Source organism: Prunus mume, linkage group LG4 (genome assembly GCF_029339155.1).
Source record: "Prunus mume cultivar Tortuosa linkage group LG4, ASM2933915v1, whole genome shotgun sequence".
NCBI lineage: Eukaryota > Viridiplantae > Streptophyta > Magnoliopsida > Rosales > Rosaceae > Prunus > Prunus mume.
In genome coordinates this window covers 20710698-20726641 of record NC_142701.1, presented here as the reverse complement: position 1 = coordinate 20726641, position 15944 = coordinate 20710698, and the positions used below count along the sequence as shown (strand labels likewise).

Here is a 15944-nt window from a genome sequence, read left to right as displayed (position 1 = left end):
TCAAACTCGTTGTGGCACTCCTCTGACGGGGAAGTGTGTAGGAACTGGGGTTGGCCACGGAGGGTGCAAAATCAATGGTAAGAAGGGAGCATCACTTCGTTCCCAAGTTTCGTTTGCTATCTTTGACCACGTTTTTGTACGGATGTTGCACATGACAAATATATGTGTACTTCGATAGAAATACAAAATATCCTTATTATTTGGGTCCAAAGCACACAGCTTAATCCGGTCCATGTATAATTGATCTCTTGGATCTATGGGAACCCTGTGTTTCAAAATCAAACGGTTGCTGCCTCCATTGAGCATCTGATCATCTGCTGGTTCTGGCAATTTGAAATCCCAAACTAACAGAGAACCTGTCCTCGATTCGAAGTTGAACATCCGCAGACAGCCTTGGCACACACCTAGGCACTCAATTTCCGACACATCTCCATCTAGGCCCTCAATTGCCGGCTGCTCATCAAATTCAATGAAACATTTCTTATCAATTGTTTCGTGATTATTATTCTTCGGGTCGAATGGATCGAACCCAATAAGAAAGGCACGACCACCTTTGTTTCTTTGACGGCTCAACCAAAACAACATTCCCTTGTACGCAAAGCCAGTACTGGGATTGACTCTATGGAATGCAAATTTTTTGGGGAACGAAACATACGACACTCTCCATTCACCAGTCTCGGAAGAGAAGATCTCCACGTAGTATCTGAAGGTATAGTCCTGACAAAATGAAAATTCAGGAATTCTTACAACCCTATGTCTATATATATACTCGGCAGCATTACGCTGCTGGGTTGCTTCTTTTCTATGAAACTCAGCTTCTTCCCCATAGTAGCTATAGTAGGGAGGATCACAGATGAATCCTAGTGCCACCACTCTTTTGTGGCATTGAGGCGAGGGAGGAAGAGCCACCCATTTCTGGGTGTATGGATTGCAAATGTAGTAATCGCGTTGATAATACTCGCCTGCACAACACAAAACTAAGTCATTATACGTCTCTAATACAACTGCTTTTAGATCTTCGTGGCCAAAGTCGGGTAGTTTATCCTCGAATGGTCTCTCAATAACCAAATCAGTTAACTTGGAGGACAAGGTAGGGAGGAAACTCCTCAAAGACTGGAGTGATATCTCCGCCACTGGATCAGTAAACTTGGACCGCTCCTTCAACCCCATCTCAATGTTGTAGTTTATCAGGGTACTTACGATTGGCATATACTTATCACTTTGGAGACACAAAAAGTGGCGAATAAAGAGAGGATCGGAGATGATAGCGCACCAGCGCTTGGACACACACTTGCATCGAAAAGCAAATGTATTATGAGGAAGGCGACATAAAATATCAACCAGCACAAGGTCTGGGAGATCATCAATATTGATATTCTTCAGCTTTGATGATGATGATGATGATGATAATGATGATGATCTTTTCGATCTTTTACGGCGAGGAATATCGTCACCGTCCGGTATTTCTCCAAGAGAGATAGTGCTTCGGTCACTAACTTGCCACCTTCTGGCCATGGCGGCGGATTTGGATACTGAGAGCTAACTGATCGATATTTAGGGTTTGTATTTAGATTGGTTCACCCCAAACAGCTGGCAGTAGAATAAATAATAGATATGTATAATAATAAATAAGTCTACTAATTAAGAAAGAACCCCTAATACAAGTAAAACAGAAAATAAATCAGACTGAAGCAGGAAACTAACCCTTTTTTTTTTTGGTATTCAGCGTTTTGCAATTTGAAAGATCTCGTTAATATCAATAACAATAAGTACACAACCTGTAAAAAATCAGGAAATTCAATATGCAGCCGCAACAACAAAAAATATTTATATTCCAAAATTGAACAAAAAAAAGTTAAGAAATTGTGAGTGTCAAGGACCATGTGTCCTAATTGAACAATAACCAAGGATCCTTTAGTTACCCTCACATTAGTCACCGAATGTCACTAAATAATGGTAACTGTTGCCACTTTTTTTTGTAGTGATTGCTTTCATTTTACTTAGTAGTGTTTATCAAGAGAGATTGAAACTTGTAAAATTATCAGGGGTTTTTTTTGTTCTGTGTTTGTGGGATTAGGATTTGGTATGATTGGCCATGTAGTTTGGTATTCTTTTAATTTTAACTTTCTCATTCTTGTGCAGAGTTAGTTAGTGCTTGTAAATTCTTCAAAAAGTCAGTGAGTGAGTGAGTGAGTGATTGGTATCATATTGGGTTTCCAATTTTGTTGTTGCCCTGCCTTTCTTGATAGATAAATAATGAAACCACAAGTAATTTTTGCATGTTGTGGGTATACTACGTGATTGGTGTACCATCCAATACACATGGGACATGTGGAAATATTTTATTTTTATGTCCTATGTGTATTGGAAAATATTTCCACGTCTCTGAAAGCACATGATGAGTCGTTGTGAATATTCTTGATGATATCATATATGGGTTTCCATTCGTTTTTGTTTAGCAACAGTTTGAACAAGGAATACTTCTTTTGTTCTGGTTCCAGATTTTCAGGCTGTAAATAAATAATACGCACTTTGTTTCCAGTTGAATAATAAAGTTGTTCTTGTTGGGCAGGGCTTTGAGGAGAGATCCTTGTGGGATTTATTCAATTCAAAAGGTTGCTTGGCTTTGAGATCACATCCTCTCATACCATTACCACCCATCAAATCAGTCATAAAAACTGAAGCCTAAACAAGTTACTTCCCTTCCCTTCCCCCATATAAAGTGTATTGGAATAGAAAGCAAGAGATTTCAGGCGTTTTGGAATTTGTTTGTGAGCCTTTATTTTTCTCACCAAAGACTGCAGATCCAATTCAATGTAACGACATTCGTAATGTTGTTCAATTCTTGTTGCTGTTGTTGACCATCATGAATGGATCCAACCCAATAAGAAAGTTGTGTGTCATGTTAGCACCAACCGAGTTCAGCATTCCATTGTGTAAGCAAAGCCAACATCCCTGGAAGCAATTAATTGGAAACCTCTTGTTGATGTCATTGAAATCTCATTTCATGATGCGGCACAGACAGTCGTGTTTTATAAAAAAATTTATATGACGCGCTATCCGCCATTGAAACTTGTAAGTAATTAGTTTATTTATACCTTCTTCTTATAATCCCGAAACAACACAACGAACAAAGTTCCCATGATTTTCCCGACTTTAATTTTCTTAGCATCCGCGTCATTAAATGCCTTCTATGACGCAAATCTAACGTCATAGAAGGTTTTTGTGTTGTAGTGAACATATTACATAAGAATTCAAAAATGAAAATGTATCATCACAAAGATAGTCAAATAGACGCATGAGACCCAGAGATAAGACTACGATTATCCAATTAGTTTAATTGATATTTATGCTCTAAATGGGCTTAACATTAATACTACTGAAGTAAAAAAAAAAAAACAACTCACCTGGGCTATAGCCCATGTTGTACATGTCATAGGTCCATCTCACTGAAAGCTCCTGTTTGAGCTTTGTTAAATATTTGGTCTCCCCTCTAATCGGCATGTGCCACTTGTGAAAGTATCATTACCCTCTCACCCCTTGACAGGTCAAAGTCAGATATGGGTATGAATATGAATAATGGACTTGAGAATTAAACAAAATTATAGCCCTATTATGAAATGAAGAAGCCCTATTGTTATAAAAAAAAAGGGGCTCGGGTCTGGGGATCTTTGAGGAAATAAATTAAACCCTTATTGGGCTTTTTCCATTTCGGTACAAACACGCCTCTCTCTCCATTCACCAATATTCGAAACCAAAGAGAAGATCTATGCGATGAATTCGTACCCAATTTGTAATGAGGTAAAACCAATCTCAATCTTCTAGACACTAAAACATACTCCTCCAAACTACTGAGATCTCAAGTCTCAATCTCACTATAAGACCTCAAGTAACACAAACAAGCAATTTATTACACTTAGAAACTCCACCAAATTAACCAAAGCTATAAACTGTATTACAAGCTTCATTTCATCATTGGACTGCTTGAAAAACGCCTATTTGCAATTTTTACACTTAGCAAACCAAAGAGTATATTTACCTATATAAACATCTCACACAAATTACTCAAACCTCACCTCTGAATCGCCGGAAACACCATGAGCAGCCCTTTCACACTTGTTCCTTTCATAATCAGGATCATCTGTCGGTTGCTCATACTTGCAAACTGGGCATGTATTTCAAATGCCAAACCAGGGCACAATGCAGTCCTGATAGTAGTAATGGCAACAGGGTAAGCTCCTGACTATATCCTCTGACACAATGCTGTCTTTACAAACAACACAGACCACTTCTTCATTCTTCAACTTCTCCTTTGTGAACTTAACAAAGGGAAGATCTTCGACAACACTTGAAGCCGCCGGAGGATACTACCTTTCATGGCACGAATTGCCCGAAAATCATGTTGATGAGTCAACATCTCCGGAAATTGTTCACTGTCAATAGAATTTCCCACTCCAGGCTTCTTGTTTAATATCTGGTGCAATGCATGTATGATGTATGCATTTACTTAATTCTGGGTGGTGCATTTTTTAGTAAGACAGACTCACTTGCCTAATAAATTTTTAAAATTACTGCCATCTTAGTGATGACTATGAATTTCAAAGAAAAATTTATATATATCCCATCCCCTTACCTTCTAATTACTTGGTAAAATTCCCATTACTTTCTGATGTTTAAATTAAAGACTTGCATGTAAAAAATTTAGCATTCTGTCACTCCAAGTAATTTATGTGCATTAAATATTATTGGTTTCAAATACAAATTCAGTTTTTGGGTACTTCAAAAATGTTGTCCATTATCTCCCATTTGGATCATTAATCTCAGAAAAGATAGTCTCAGATATACATTGGATGGATTCATCTGTAGCGCAACCTGGCTTAGCACTTCTAATTTCGGCGGCGGCACTGTCATTGACGAAGGCAACCTCATTGTTCCTTTCAATGTAGTTGCGGTGGAGCTGCAATGCAAGCTCAAGCGCCCTCACAACATCATTCATTGACGGCCGTTCGATCCCACTATCATTCATGCAACTCATTGCAATCTCAACAAACTGATTCAGACACTGAATTTCAATCTTACCCCTTATGCTTGGATCAATAATTTGATCAAGTTCCCCGAAGCGATGACAATTCCTGGCCCACTCAGCCAAGTTCATTTGCTCAAGTTCCACTGTATGCATCACAGCCGGCCTTGCACACAGTACCTCACACAATACTACACCAAACGAATACACGTCCGACTTCTCAGTTAGCCGTTGACGTCGGTAGTATTCCGGGTCCAAATATCCAAAACTACCTTTCACCAGTGTACTAATGTGAGTCTTGGACATGTTGGTAGTGCCCATTTTCGACAATCCGAAGTCTGATACTTTGGCCACCCATTTCTCATCCAATAAAATGTTTGTGCTCTTCACGTCACGATGGATGATGGTGCCCTTGGCCCCAGTATGAAGGTAGCTCAACCCTCGTGCCGCGCCAATACAAATTTGAAGCCGTTGCTCCCAAGAAAGAGGCGGGTTCTTATTGTGGTAGAGATGGTCGGCGAGGGTCCCACGTGCCATGTAATCATACACCAAGATCATCTCATTGTCGTCTGTACAATATCCAATGAGAGACACTAAGGAGCGGTGGCGGAGCTGGGAGAGCAGCTCGATTTCCGTCTTGAACTCATGGGCACCCTGTGATGACTCAGATTTTAGCCGTTTGATCGCAATGGGTATGGTCCCACTGTCGGCGAGGTTGATGTTGCCTTTATACACGTGGCCGAACCCACCAACGCCAATAATGAAAGCATCGTCAAAGTTTTGTGTGGCGGCTTTGATCTCAGCCAGTGAAAAGTAGTGACACAAATCGGACGGCAGGGATAAGCCGCGTGACTTGGTGGAGTTCGCCGCATGGTGGCTGGAGCGCCCTCCATAATTACGTCGTCGCCTGAGAATCAGAATAAACACAAAACAGAGAGCACAACAAGTGCGCTAGAAACTACACCAGCAACAATGGCAACCAAAAGTGTAGTCTTTGACTTGGGTTCTCCTGTTCTCGATTGCGCCGGGGTGTGCAGGGTGGCATGAGGTGGATCGGGGTTGGGTCCAGCGAGATTTCCCGTTGTGTCATTCACTTTGAAGATTTCAAACCCATTCAAGATTGCATCTAAATATGTAGTCCTCCAAAGGTTTACTTGCAGTGCGATAGAGAGATTGACTTTCTTCTCGCTTCCAGCAGGCATGAACACCAAGTAGTTTTTGTATATTGGAATTCCATTTCCACCACTCCATTTGATTATGTCCGCAAATTTTTCAGCTGTTATATTGGCTATGTAAATTTGAAACACTCGATCTCCTATGATTTCAAATTCGGGTTGGAACTCACAGAAATGAAGCCTAACCAAGTAACTAAACTTGGGATCAACAGGAAATTGCCAAGTGAGGTTGTAGTGGTGGTTCCTGCCGTTGCTGTTGCCCATTGACCTGCCACTCTGGTACACTTGTTTTGGAGCAGAGTACTTTGGTATTTGACTTAAATCCCAGTTGAGTTGGATGCTAAGATTTTGTGGCAAAACACTCCACATTAAACTTAACTCCTCCAAGTACCTTTCCTCATAGTTATATGCAGACCACTTGCGGTACATGCCAGTGTCTTCATAAGAAGGGACTGCGCTTCCGCCCACGTTGATTCGGTACACCATCTCCAGAGCAGAGATGTTTTCTACGCGAATCGTATTTTCGCTGCCGATATATTCAATTTCATCGGCGCTTTCTGGTGCAGTGTAGTAAAGATTGACGGGCATTGATACAATTTCAATTCCGTTAATAAACGCATAGGCATCTGGGATTGCTCTGCTTGGAGTGAACGTGATGCTTAGATTATGTTCTTCTTCGTCCTCAATGTTCATACAGAATTCTCTGTATACCGTCTCCTCCGGCCCAGAAGCAGCAGCAGTGACCGACGCATTGAAGTCACGGAGAAGGGTAAAACCACCGGCTTTGACAGAGAAGAGGGCTTTGGAGGGATCAAAGTCGGGGTATGAAGCTGGGTAGAAATACAGACGGACGAACTTTTGGCCGGGGGTGAGGTCAAAAAATATGTAGGTAAATTCAGAGTGAGAAAGCCTCGCTGTGGTGTAAGGCACTTGTTGGACCGTGTACGAATGAGGTGCTTCTTTGAATATGGATTTGTTGCCAACTGCTTGGAGTTCAAGGGGTGAAAAATATGAGTTGATATCTCCACTCCAACTTCGGTTATCATATGCATTTAATATGTTGCCGGAATAGCCACAATTGACGGTGATATCTTCGACTGGCTTATAGATAGGTGGCGAATCTCCGGCAACGAATATGGTGACAACGATCATGTGCAGAAACAAGGAAAAGTAGAGAAAAGTGCTGAGAATTGGTTTCATCATGGTAATTGCATCTAGGGAGAGTTAAAGATATGTGTGGATCTGTGGATCTCTGATTGGAATTTCTATTGCACAAGTGGGGACGTACACATATGATCATCAATGACTTTTCCAAATTCCAAGTCAAGCTTTTGGCTGCATCTACTCTAAATTCAAGATTCTTGATCTACATCAGTCAATTTAATAGAGACTTTGATAACAACTTAAACTTCTTTTTTGGGTTGGCCATGGACTTGAACAATTAACAAGTCTTTGGATTACAATTTGTACAAGATAATAAGAGAACAGACTGGGGACTGTAATGTACACGTTGTCTTCTTTTCAAGCATGCGCCCTTCCAAAACGTGCCTAGTTAGTATTCTTGAGTCATGATCTTGTCCAAATTAATCTGTTTGCAAAGTACCAATTAAGCACTTGTATACGACTAAGAAACAGAAAAGCATTTGCATACGGATCCACAAGAGGATGGTATTCCCATACATATACTTGGAAATAAATGCACTCATTTCAAACTTTTGTTTTTGTTGACTTAAAATCACAAGTTATGGTTGACAAGAATAAGTTATCCTACGAAATTGCACATAATGATTGATAATTTGAACTCCAAACTAGTGCACTGCAAAATATAATTAATCATATATTTATTCAAAGGACAAAAATCAAAATTCTAGTTTAATTAAAATATATATTAATTTTTTTTAAACGCTGAAAATCTAACAACCCAAAGAAAAATTTAAGTTCAATTCATATTCAACTGTATAACAGATGCTGATTTTGTTCAAATTGATCTATTTGCCAGAAGCAATTAAATCCCCAGCAGCCATCCGCCCCACTCGGGGTGAGGGAAGTGCTTCTCTGACTTGGGATTAGGTGTTGGTGTTAGCTTGGGGTAATTCAAAGGGGGAGAATTTTGAGTTGATATCTCCAGCCCAATATCGGTTGTCATATATGTTGAATGAGGTTCCAGAAGAGCCACAGTTGATGGTGATGTCTTCTATCGGAGTGTAGATAGGTGCAGGCAATTTGCAGAAACAGGGGAAGGAGGTAAAGAGGCAGAGGAGGGAGAAGGAGTTTCTTCATGGTTATTGCTTTGGAAAGGTGTTTGCTGCTAATTGGGTTCTTGATAATAGCAAGAGAAGAGAAAGATCAGATACTAATTGGGTTCTTCATGCATATAAATAAAATTAATCCCATATGAATAGTAATTACCTCTAGATTGCCATGAATGGTGAAAAAGCAACAAAAATATTGCTAGAGCAGATACTATTTACGTGAACAATAAATGTCATTACCTCCACTTATCTTTTGTCATGGCAAATATGTGGCAGTGCTCTAAGGGAGATGGTCCACGTGTGTTTGGATTCTTATGCCGGTCTCGAATCTGAAAAGCTTTTTGTGTCAAGTGACTCTCAGCTCTCTATCCATGAAGACCGCAACTCATCCACATCCACATGACCAACATCCCCTGGAGTAGTTGACGGGGGAGGTAGACTAACTATACAGAATTTGTACAGAGATTAACTGGAGATGTGAAAGGAAAATAAACTAGGACCACAAACACTAGAATTGATTGAAATAAAATTGATGGGGCAGAGGAATATCTTGTGAAATATTATTGTGGAACTTGGTTGTGTGTGGGAATTGGTTTCAAACCAACAATTGGGTTTCGATAGGGCAATTACCTTTGCTTTGCATGTATTTGGGAAGTGTTAAAAACCTTCGAAGTTTAGTTTAGGGATGCCAATTATTTTCCTAATAACAAATTGTGTTTTTTTTGTAATTTTTCTTGATTTTCCAAGGTTTTTCATTTTCCATGAACTGAAAAGTATAAAATGATGTTGATATAAACACCCTTCTTATTTTCTTAATTAAAACTGGGCTTTAGATCTTGCAATTGTATTTGATTCACAATTCCTAACGAAGTTGCAATTTATTAGAATTTTGCAATACTAAATCTTCTAGAATGATCATGGGACAAACAACTACAATAAACGTAACCCGAGTAAACGACTCATTGCCCCTAATTTTTCATTCAATTAATTTGGTTCAGATACAACTGATATGCAACATATTTACTATTTTTCATTTTGCTAATAGAATCTCCAATACTCCTCACTCTGAAAAAAGATAGCCAAACCAATCAGTCAGCAAAGAATACGAATAAAATTTGAATTCTCTTTAACTATTTCAGAATAATCTTGTATAGGAACCATCATCTGCGTAGAACATATATACTAATCAAACGCCTATTTACAATTTTTACACTAAGCAAACCAAGAGTATATATAGCTATATAAACATCTCACACAAACTGCTCAAACCTGACCTCTGAATCTCCTAGCTCGCCACGGGTAGCCCTTTCACACTTGCTCCTTTCATAATCAAGATCATCCATCGGCAGCTTATACTTGCAAACCGGGCATGTATTTCGAATGCCCAACCAGGGCACAATGCAGTCCTGATGGTAGTAATGGCAACAGGGTAAGCCCCTGACCTTATCCTCCGATGCAATGCTGTCTTTACAAACAGCACAGACCACTTCTTCATTCTTCAACTTCTCCTTTGTGAACTTAACGAAGGGAAGATCCTCGACAACACTTGAAGCCGCCGGAGGATACTACCTTTCATGGCATTAGCACCCATCACGAATTGCCCGAAAATTGTGTTGATGTACTCTGCAGTCTCTAAGTCAACATCTCCAGAAATTGTTGACTGTCAATAGAATTTCCCACTCCAGGCTTCTTGTTTAATTAATGCTTTAACAAGATTTGGCATCTCTGGTGTAATGCATGTATGCATTACTTAATTCTGGGTGGTGCATTTTTGAGTAAGACCGACTCACACACCAAATGATGACTATGAATTTCAAAAAATATATATATCCCCTTACCTTCTAATTACTTGGTAAAATTCCCATGACTTTCTGATGTTTAGATTAAAGACTTGCATGTAAAAAAATGAGCATTCTGTTACTCCAAGTAATTTATTTGCATTCAATATTATTGGTCTCAAATACAAATACATTTTTTGGGTAATTCAAAAATGTTGTCCATTATCTCCCATTTGGATCATTAATCTCAGAAAAGATCGTCTCAGATATACATTGGATGGATTCATCTGTAGCGCAACCTGGCGTAGCACTTCTAAGTTCGGCATCGGCACTGTCATTGACGAAGGCAACCTCATTGTTCCTTTCAATGCAGTTGCGGTGGAGCTGCAATGCAAGCTCAAGCGCCCTCACAACATCATTCATTGACGGCCGGTCGATCCCATTATCATTCATGCAACTCATTGCAATCTCAACAAACTGATTCAGACACTGAATTTCAATCTTACCCCTTATGCTTGGATCAATAATTTGATCAAGTTCCCCGTCGCGATGACAGCTCCTGACCCACTCAGCAAAGTTCATTTGTCTCAGCTCCACCGTATGCATCACAGCCGGCCTTGCACACAGTACCTCACACAATACTACACCAAACGAATACACGTCCGACTTCTCAGTTAGCCGTTGACGTCGGTAGTATTCCGGGTCCAAATATCCGAAACTACCTTTCACCATTGTACTAATGTGAGTCTTGGACGTGTCGGTGGTGCCCATTTTTGACAATCCAAAGTCCGATACTTTGGCCACCCACTTCTCATCCAATAAAATGTTCGTGCTCTTCACGTCACGGTGGATGATGGTGCCCTTGGCCCCGGTATGAAGGTAGCTCAACCCTCGTGCCGCGCCAATACAAATTTGAAGTCGTTGCTCCCAAGAAAGAGGCGGGTTACCATTGTGGTACAGACGGTCGGCGAGGGTCCCACGTGCCATGTAATCGTACACCAAGATCATCTCATTGTCGTCTGTACAATATCCAATGAGAGACACTAAATGGCGGTGGCGGAGCTGGGAGAGCAGCTCGATTTCCGTCTTGAACTCATGGGCACCCTGTGATGACTCGGGTTTTAGCCGTTTGATAGCTACAGGTGTAGCCCCACCGTCGTCGATATAGCCTTTGTACACGTTCCCAAACCCGCCAACTCCAATGATGAAACTATCATTGAAGTTTTGTGTGGCGGCTTTGATCTCAACCAGTGGAAAGTAACGACATAAATAAGGGGGTAAAGATGACCCGCGAGTCTCTATTGACTTGGTCGGCCCGTGGATGGAGACAAAGGACTTGGCTTTCAGTCGTCGCCTGAAAATCAAGAATCCAAAAAGGACAGAGAGCACAAGGAGGCCGGAAGCTACACCGGCAGCAATGGCGAGTATACGATTGGACTTGGTGTTGTGTTTTACTGAACTTGACGGCGTCAAATCGGTGGGTCCAGCAAGATTGCCATTTGAGTCACTTAGCTTGAAGATTTCAAGCCCATTCAAGATTCCAGCATTTGGATTTGCTTGCAATGCGACAGAGAGGTTAACTTTGCTCGGGGTTCCACCAGCGGCGGTAGACATGGATACCAAATAGTCTTTGTACACTGGTCTCTCCTTTCCACCACTCCAGTCAATTACGTCGGCTCCTTGTTCTGCGGTTAGATTGGCTATTTGGATGGTAAAAATTCGGTCTCTAACCTTGGTGATTTCAGGCTGAAACTCACAAAAATGAAGCCTAACCAGGTATGAAAACTCGGAATCTACAGGAAATTGCCAGATGAGATTAAAGCTCTTGTTTATGTTGGCGTCCTCACCCATTGACCGACCGGTTTGGTAAACTTCTTTTGGCGCAGTGTACTTTGCAATTGTGTTAAAGTTGAGTTCTATACTAGTATTTTGTTGCAGAACGTGGCTCAAACTTAAACTTGAAGTGCCCAAGTAACTTTTCTCCTCATCATAACTATCCCATTTGCGGTACATGCCAGTATCTTTCTTGGGAAGTAGTAAGGCTCCCCCGACATTCAATCGGTAGAGCATCTTTAGAACAGTAGTGTTTTCAATGCGGACGTTGATTTGGTTGCCAACAAAGGCAATCCCATCGCTGTGCGCTGGAGTGTAGTAAAGATTGCTGGGCATGGATACAATTTCAATGCCATTGATAAAGGCATGCGCATCTGGGCTTGCCCGGCTTGGAATGAATGTGATGTTCAAACTCTCTTCTCCCTCCTCAATGCTTACACAGAATTCTCTGTATATTGTCTCCATCCCAGAAGCATCGGCAATGAAAGAAGTGTTGAAGTTGTGGAGAAGGGTAAAGCTACCAGCTTTGACGGAGAAGACTGCATTGGAGCGGTCAAAGTCAACACCGTATGAAACAGGGTTGAAATACAGACGAATGAACTTTTGGCCGGTGGTGAGTGGAAATGTGTATGTAAATTCAGAGCGAGACAGCCGTGATCTGTTGTACGGCACAGCTCCGCTGGCAAAGGAGGACGACGGAGGTGCGTCTCTTACGAGGGATGTGTAACTTGCAGCTTGGTGTACTTCAACGGGTAAAAATTCTGAATTTATGTCTCCAGTCCAATTTCGGCCGTCATCCTGATTGACCAGCTGGCCGGAATAGCCGCATTGAACCGTGATAGCATCGACCGGAATGTATGGAGGTGGGTCGGGGTTTGGTCCGGCAAGATTTCCATTTGTATCACTGAGTTTGAAGAGTTCAAGGCCGTTCAAGAGTGCAGCATTGTATGCAGTCATCCAATCTCTTGGGTTTGCTTGCAGTGCAAGATAGAGCTTAACTTTCTTTTGATCAGGGCCTGCAGGCATGAACACGATGTAGTCCCTGTAGATTGGTCTCCCATTTCCACCACTCCACATGATTATGTCGGCTTGTGGCTCAGCAAGTTGGTTATCCACATAGATTAGAAACGATCGGTCCCCCTTGTCCATAATTTCAGGCTCAAACTCACAGAAATGTAGCCTTAGCAGGTAAAGAAACTTGGGATCTACGGGAAATTCCCAGGTCAGTTTGTAGCTCTTGTTTTGGGTGCGGTTGCTGCCCATGGACCGACCCGTTTGGTAAACTACTTGTGGAGCAGAGTACTCTGGTATTTTCGTAAAGTTGAGTTGAAGGCTAACGTTTTGTGGAAGAACAGTCCACCTGGAACTCAAATCATCCAAGTACTTTTGCTCGTCTACTACACTGTCCCAAGTGCGGTACATCCCAGTGTCTTGGTCGAAAGAGAGTGCACTTCCACCGACGTTTATTCGGTACACCATCTCCATCGCCGTGATGTTTTCGATGCGATAATTGACTTCGTTGCCTACATAATCAACTCCATGGCTATCGGATGCAGTGTAGTAAAGATTGGTGGGCATGGACACAATCTCAATCCCATTGACGAAGGCATAAGCATCTGGGATTGCTCTGCTCGGAGTGAACGTGATGGTCAAGCTCTGTCCTTCATCAATATTCAAACAGAACTCTCTTATTAGCGTCTCAGTCTCACTAGCATCAGCAGTTACAGAAGCATTGAAATCATGGAGAATGGTAAAGCCACCTGCTTTGACAGAGAAGAGGGCTTTGGACCGGTCGAAGCCGGGGTCATATGAAACTGGGTAGAAGTAGAAGCGAATAAACTTCGGCCCGGTGGAGAGGGGAACTCTGTAAGAAAATTCGAAGCGAGAAAGCCTAGCTGTGGTGTAGGGTACTTGGCTAACAGATGAGGAGGGAGGAGCTTTTCTGACTTCGGAGGAGGTGTTGGTGTTAGCTTGGTGTAATTCAGAGGGGGAAAATTTTGATTTAATATCTCCAGCCCAATCTCGCTTGTCATATATGTTGGATAAGGTTTCGGAAGAGCCACAGTTGATAGTGATGTCTTCGACCGGAGTGTAGATAGGTGCAGAGAGTAGGGTGACAATTTGCAGAAACAGGGGAAGGAGGTAGAGAGGCAGAGGAGGGAGAAGGAGTTTCTTCATGGTTATTGTTTGGAAAGGTGTTTGCTGCTAATTGGGTTCTTCATAATAGCAAGAGCAGTAAATTCAGACTGGTAGGTTTGTAAAGGTGTTTAGTGCTTTCTTCCTTTGTAAAGCTTTGTTTTGCTTTTTTTTTTTTTTATTTAAAAAAAATTATTTAAATTATGTTCGTCAACAACATAGAATAATTCAGGCATAAGCTTTCCATTTTTTTGTCCAAAAAAAAAAAAAAAAAAAAGCTTTCTATTGTTTCAGTGCTACCACATCTTCGTCATGTGTTGATGTGTTGATGTGTCTAGTAGGTAGGCGTATGGTTGTCGGTCTCCTTTTATCATTGAGATGCATGATATTTTCCAGTTACCAAAACAAAACAAAAAACAAAAAAAGAGATGCATATTTTTCTGAGAAATTGCGTGGAAATGTAAAAGAAAGTCGTTTTTGTTTTCTTTTCTGATTTTTTTGGTATTGAAGCTTATTTGCCTAAAACTTTCACAAAGAGACCAAAACGTCCAATGATTTTAATCAGCTGAGCTAGTCTTCTATAGTTGTCGTTGCATTCTTGTTTGCATGCACAATATTGAATTTCTCGAGCACAAGTAGGATACGTGGATGGATCAACGACTTGCCTTCTCTGGTTTCGTCAAACATCAAAGACTTGCTTTTGGGTATATACTATCAAAACATATCACATCCTTTTCTTTCCTCTTTCAATCTTAGACGTGGGACTTTGTTAAAGAAAATTCAATGGGCTGTCAATCTAATTGTTTTGACAGGGGAAGGAGGTAAAGAGGCAGAGGAGGGAGAACAAGTTTCTTCATGGTTATGGTTTTGCAAAGGTGTTTGCTGCAAACTAGGCTATGTTGGCGGAACAATATGAAATATGAATTTAAAGATAATAATAATTCTCAACAAAATTGTAATAATCAAATACAATAACAAATTTACATGAAATTAATGTAAATCAACAAACGCAAGTAGAAATACTAACAACTTTAGCAATTGAGGCTTGCAAGAATTGCAATATCCTAAAGACAGATTTCGCCCCGCCTTGTGCTCGATGATCTATAGGCGTCCGTCTCCCATGATTCAACAATCGATAATCCTAAATTGAAGCACTTCAATTTAAGACTCTGGCGAACCAATTATATATTTGTACTCTCAAAACACTTAGGAAGGAAACTTGAAGATTGATACTCTAACATATCATGGGTGGGGAAAAACTCCTATATCGTGAAGAAGAAGGTAATGGGTTTATATAGAACCCATCAGGTATCCATCAATAGACACAACTTTTGATAGCAAAAGATGCTTCTATATTTGATAACCGCATTCAACAAAGCAATTTGCTTTTGAATGCGAACAAATAATATCAATTACAATGCAATTGTTCGAGCAAAACGGACTCTTGTATATTTTCACTCAACCATAAATTTAAATATTACAATATTTAATTAATATTATAATTATTAAATTTCCAACAGGCTCTTGATAATAGCAAGAGAAGAGAAAGATAAGAAGGTAATTAAGGTGTTGATTGAGAGGAGGATGATGATCAAGGGAGAAATGGGGAAGCTGCTGAAACATAACAGAGAGATTGCCCTGTTTAATTTTCAAATGGGACTTTGGAAAGTCTTCTTCTGATCAAGTGTTGTTGTATTCACATGGAGAAGAGAAAGATCAGATGCTAATTGGGTTCTTCATCCACATC

The 15944-nt window shown here is 40.7% G+C and overlaps 2 protein-coding genes and 2 pseudogenes across 2 annotated transcripts; all 4 read right to left on the bottom strand.

Moving 5' to 3' along the window:
- LOC148918124 (F-box protein At5g07610-like) lies at positions 1–1515 on the bottom strand. The gene has a single exon (XM_089050493.1). The coding sequence runs from the start codon at positions 1513–1515 to the stop codon at positions 1–3; it is 1515 nt and encodes a 504-aa protein (XP_088906619.1).
- Positions 1516–4707: 3192 nt separating this feature from the next.
- LOC148918123 (receptor-like protein kinase FERONIA pseudogene) lies at positions 4708–5793 on the bottom strand (annotated as a pseudogene).
- Positions 5794–5937: 144 nt separating this feature from the next.
- Positions 5938–7401, bottom strand: LOC103329611 (receptor-like protein kinase FERONIA). Its single transcript, XM_089050559.1, has one exon. The coding sequence runs from the start codon at positions 7399–7401 to the stop codon at positions 5938–5940; it is 1464 nt and encodes a 487-aa protein (XP_088906685.1).
- Positions 7402–10348: 2947 nt separating this feature from the next.
- On the bottom strand, positions 10349–14354 carry LOC103329694 (receptor-like protein kinase FERONIA pseudogene; annotated as a pseudogene).
- Positions 14355–15944: the final 1590 nt, after the last annotated feature.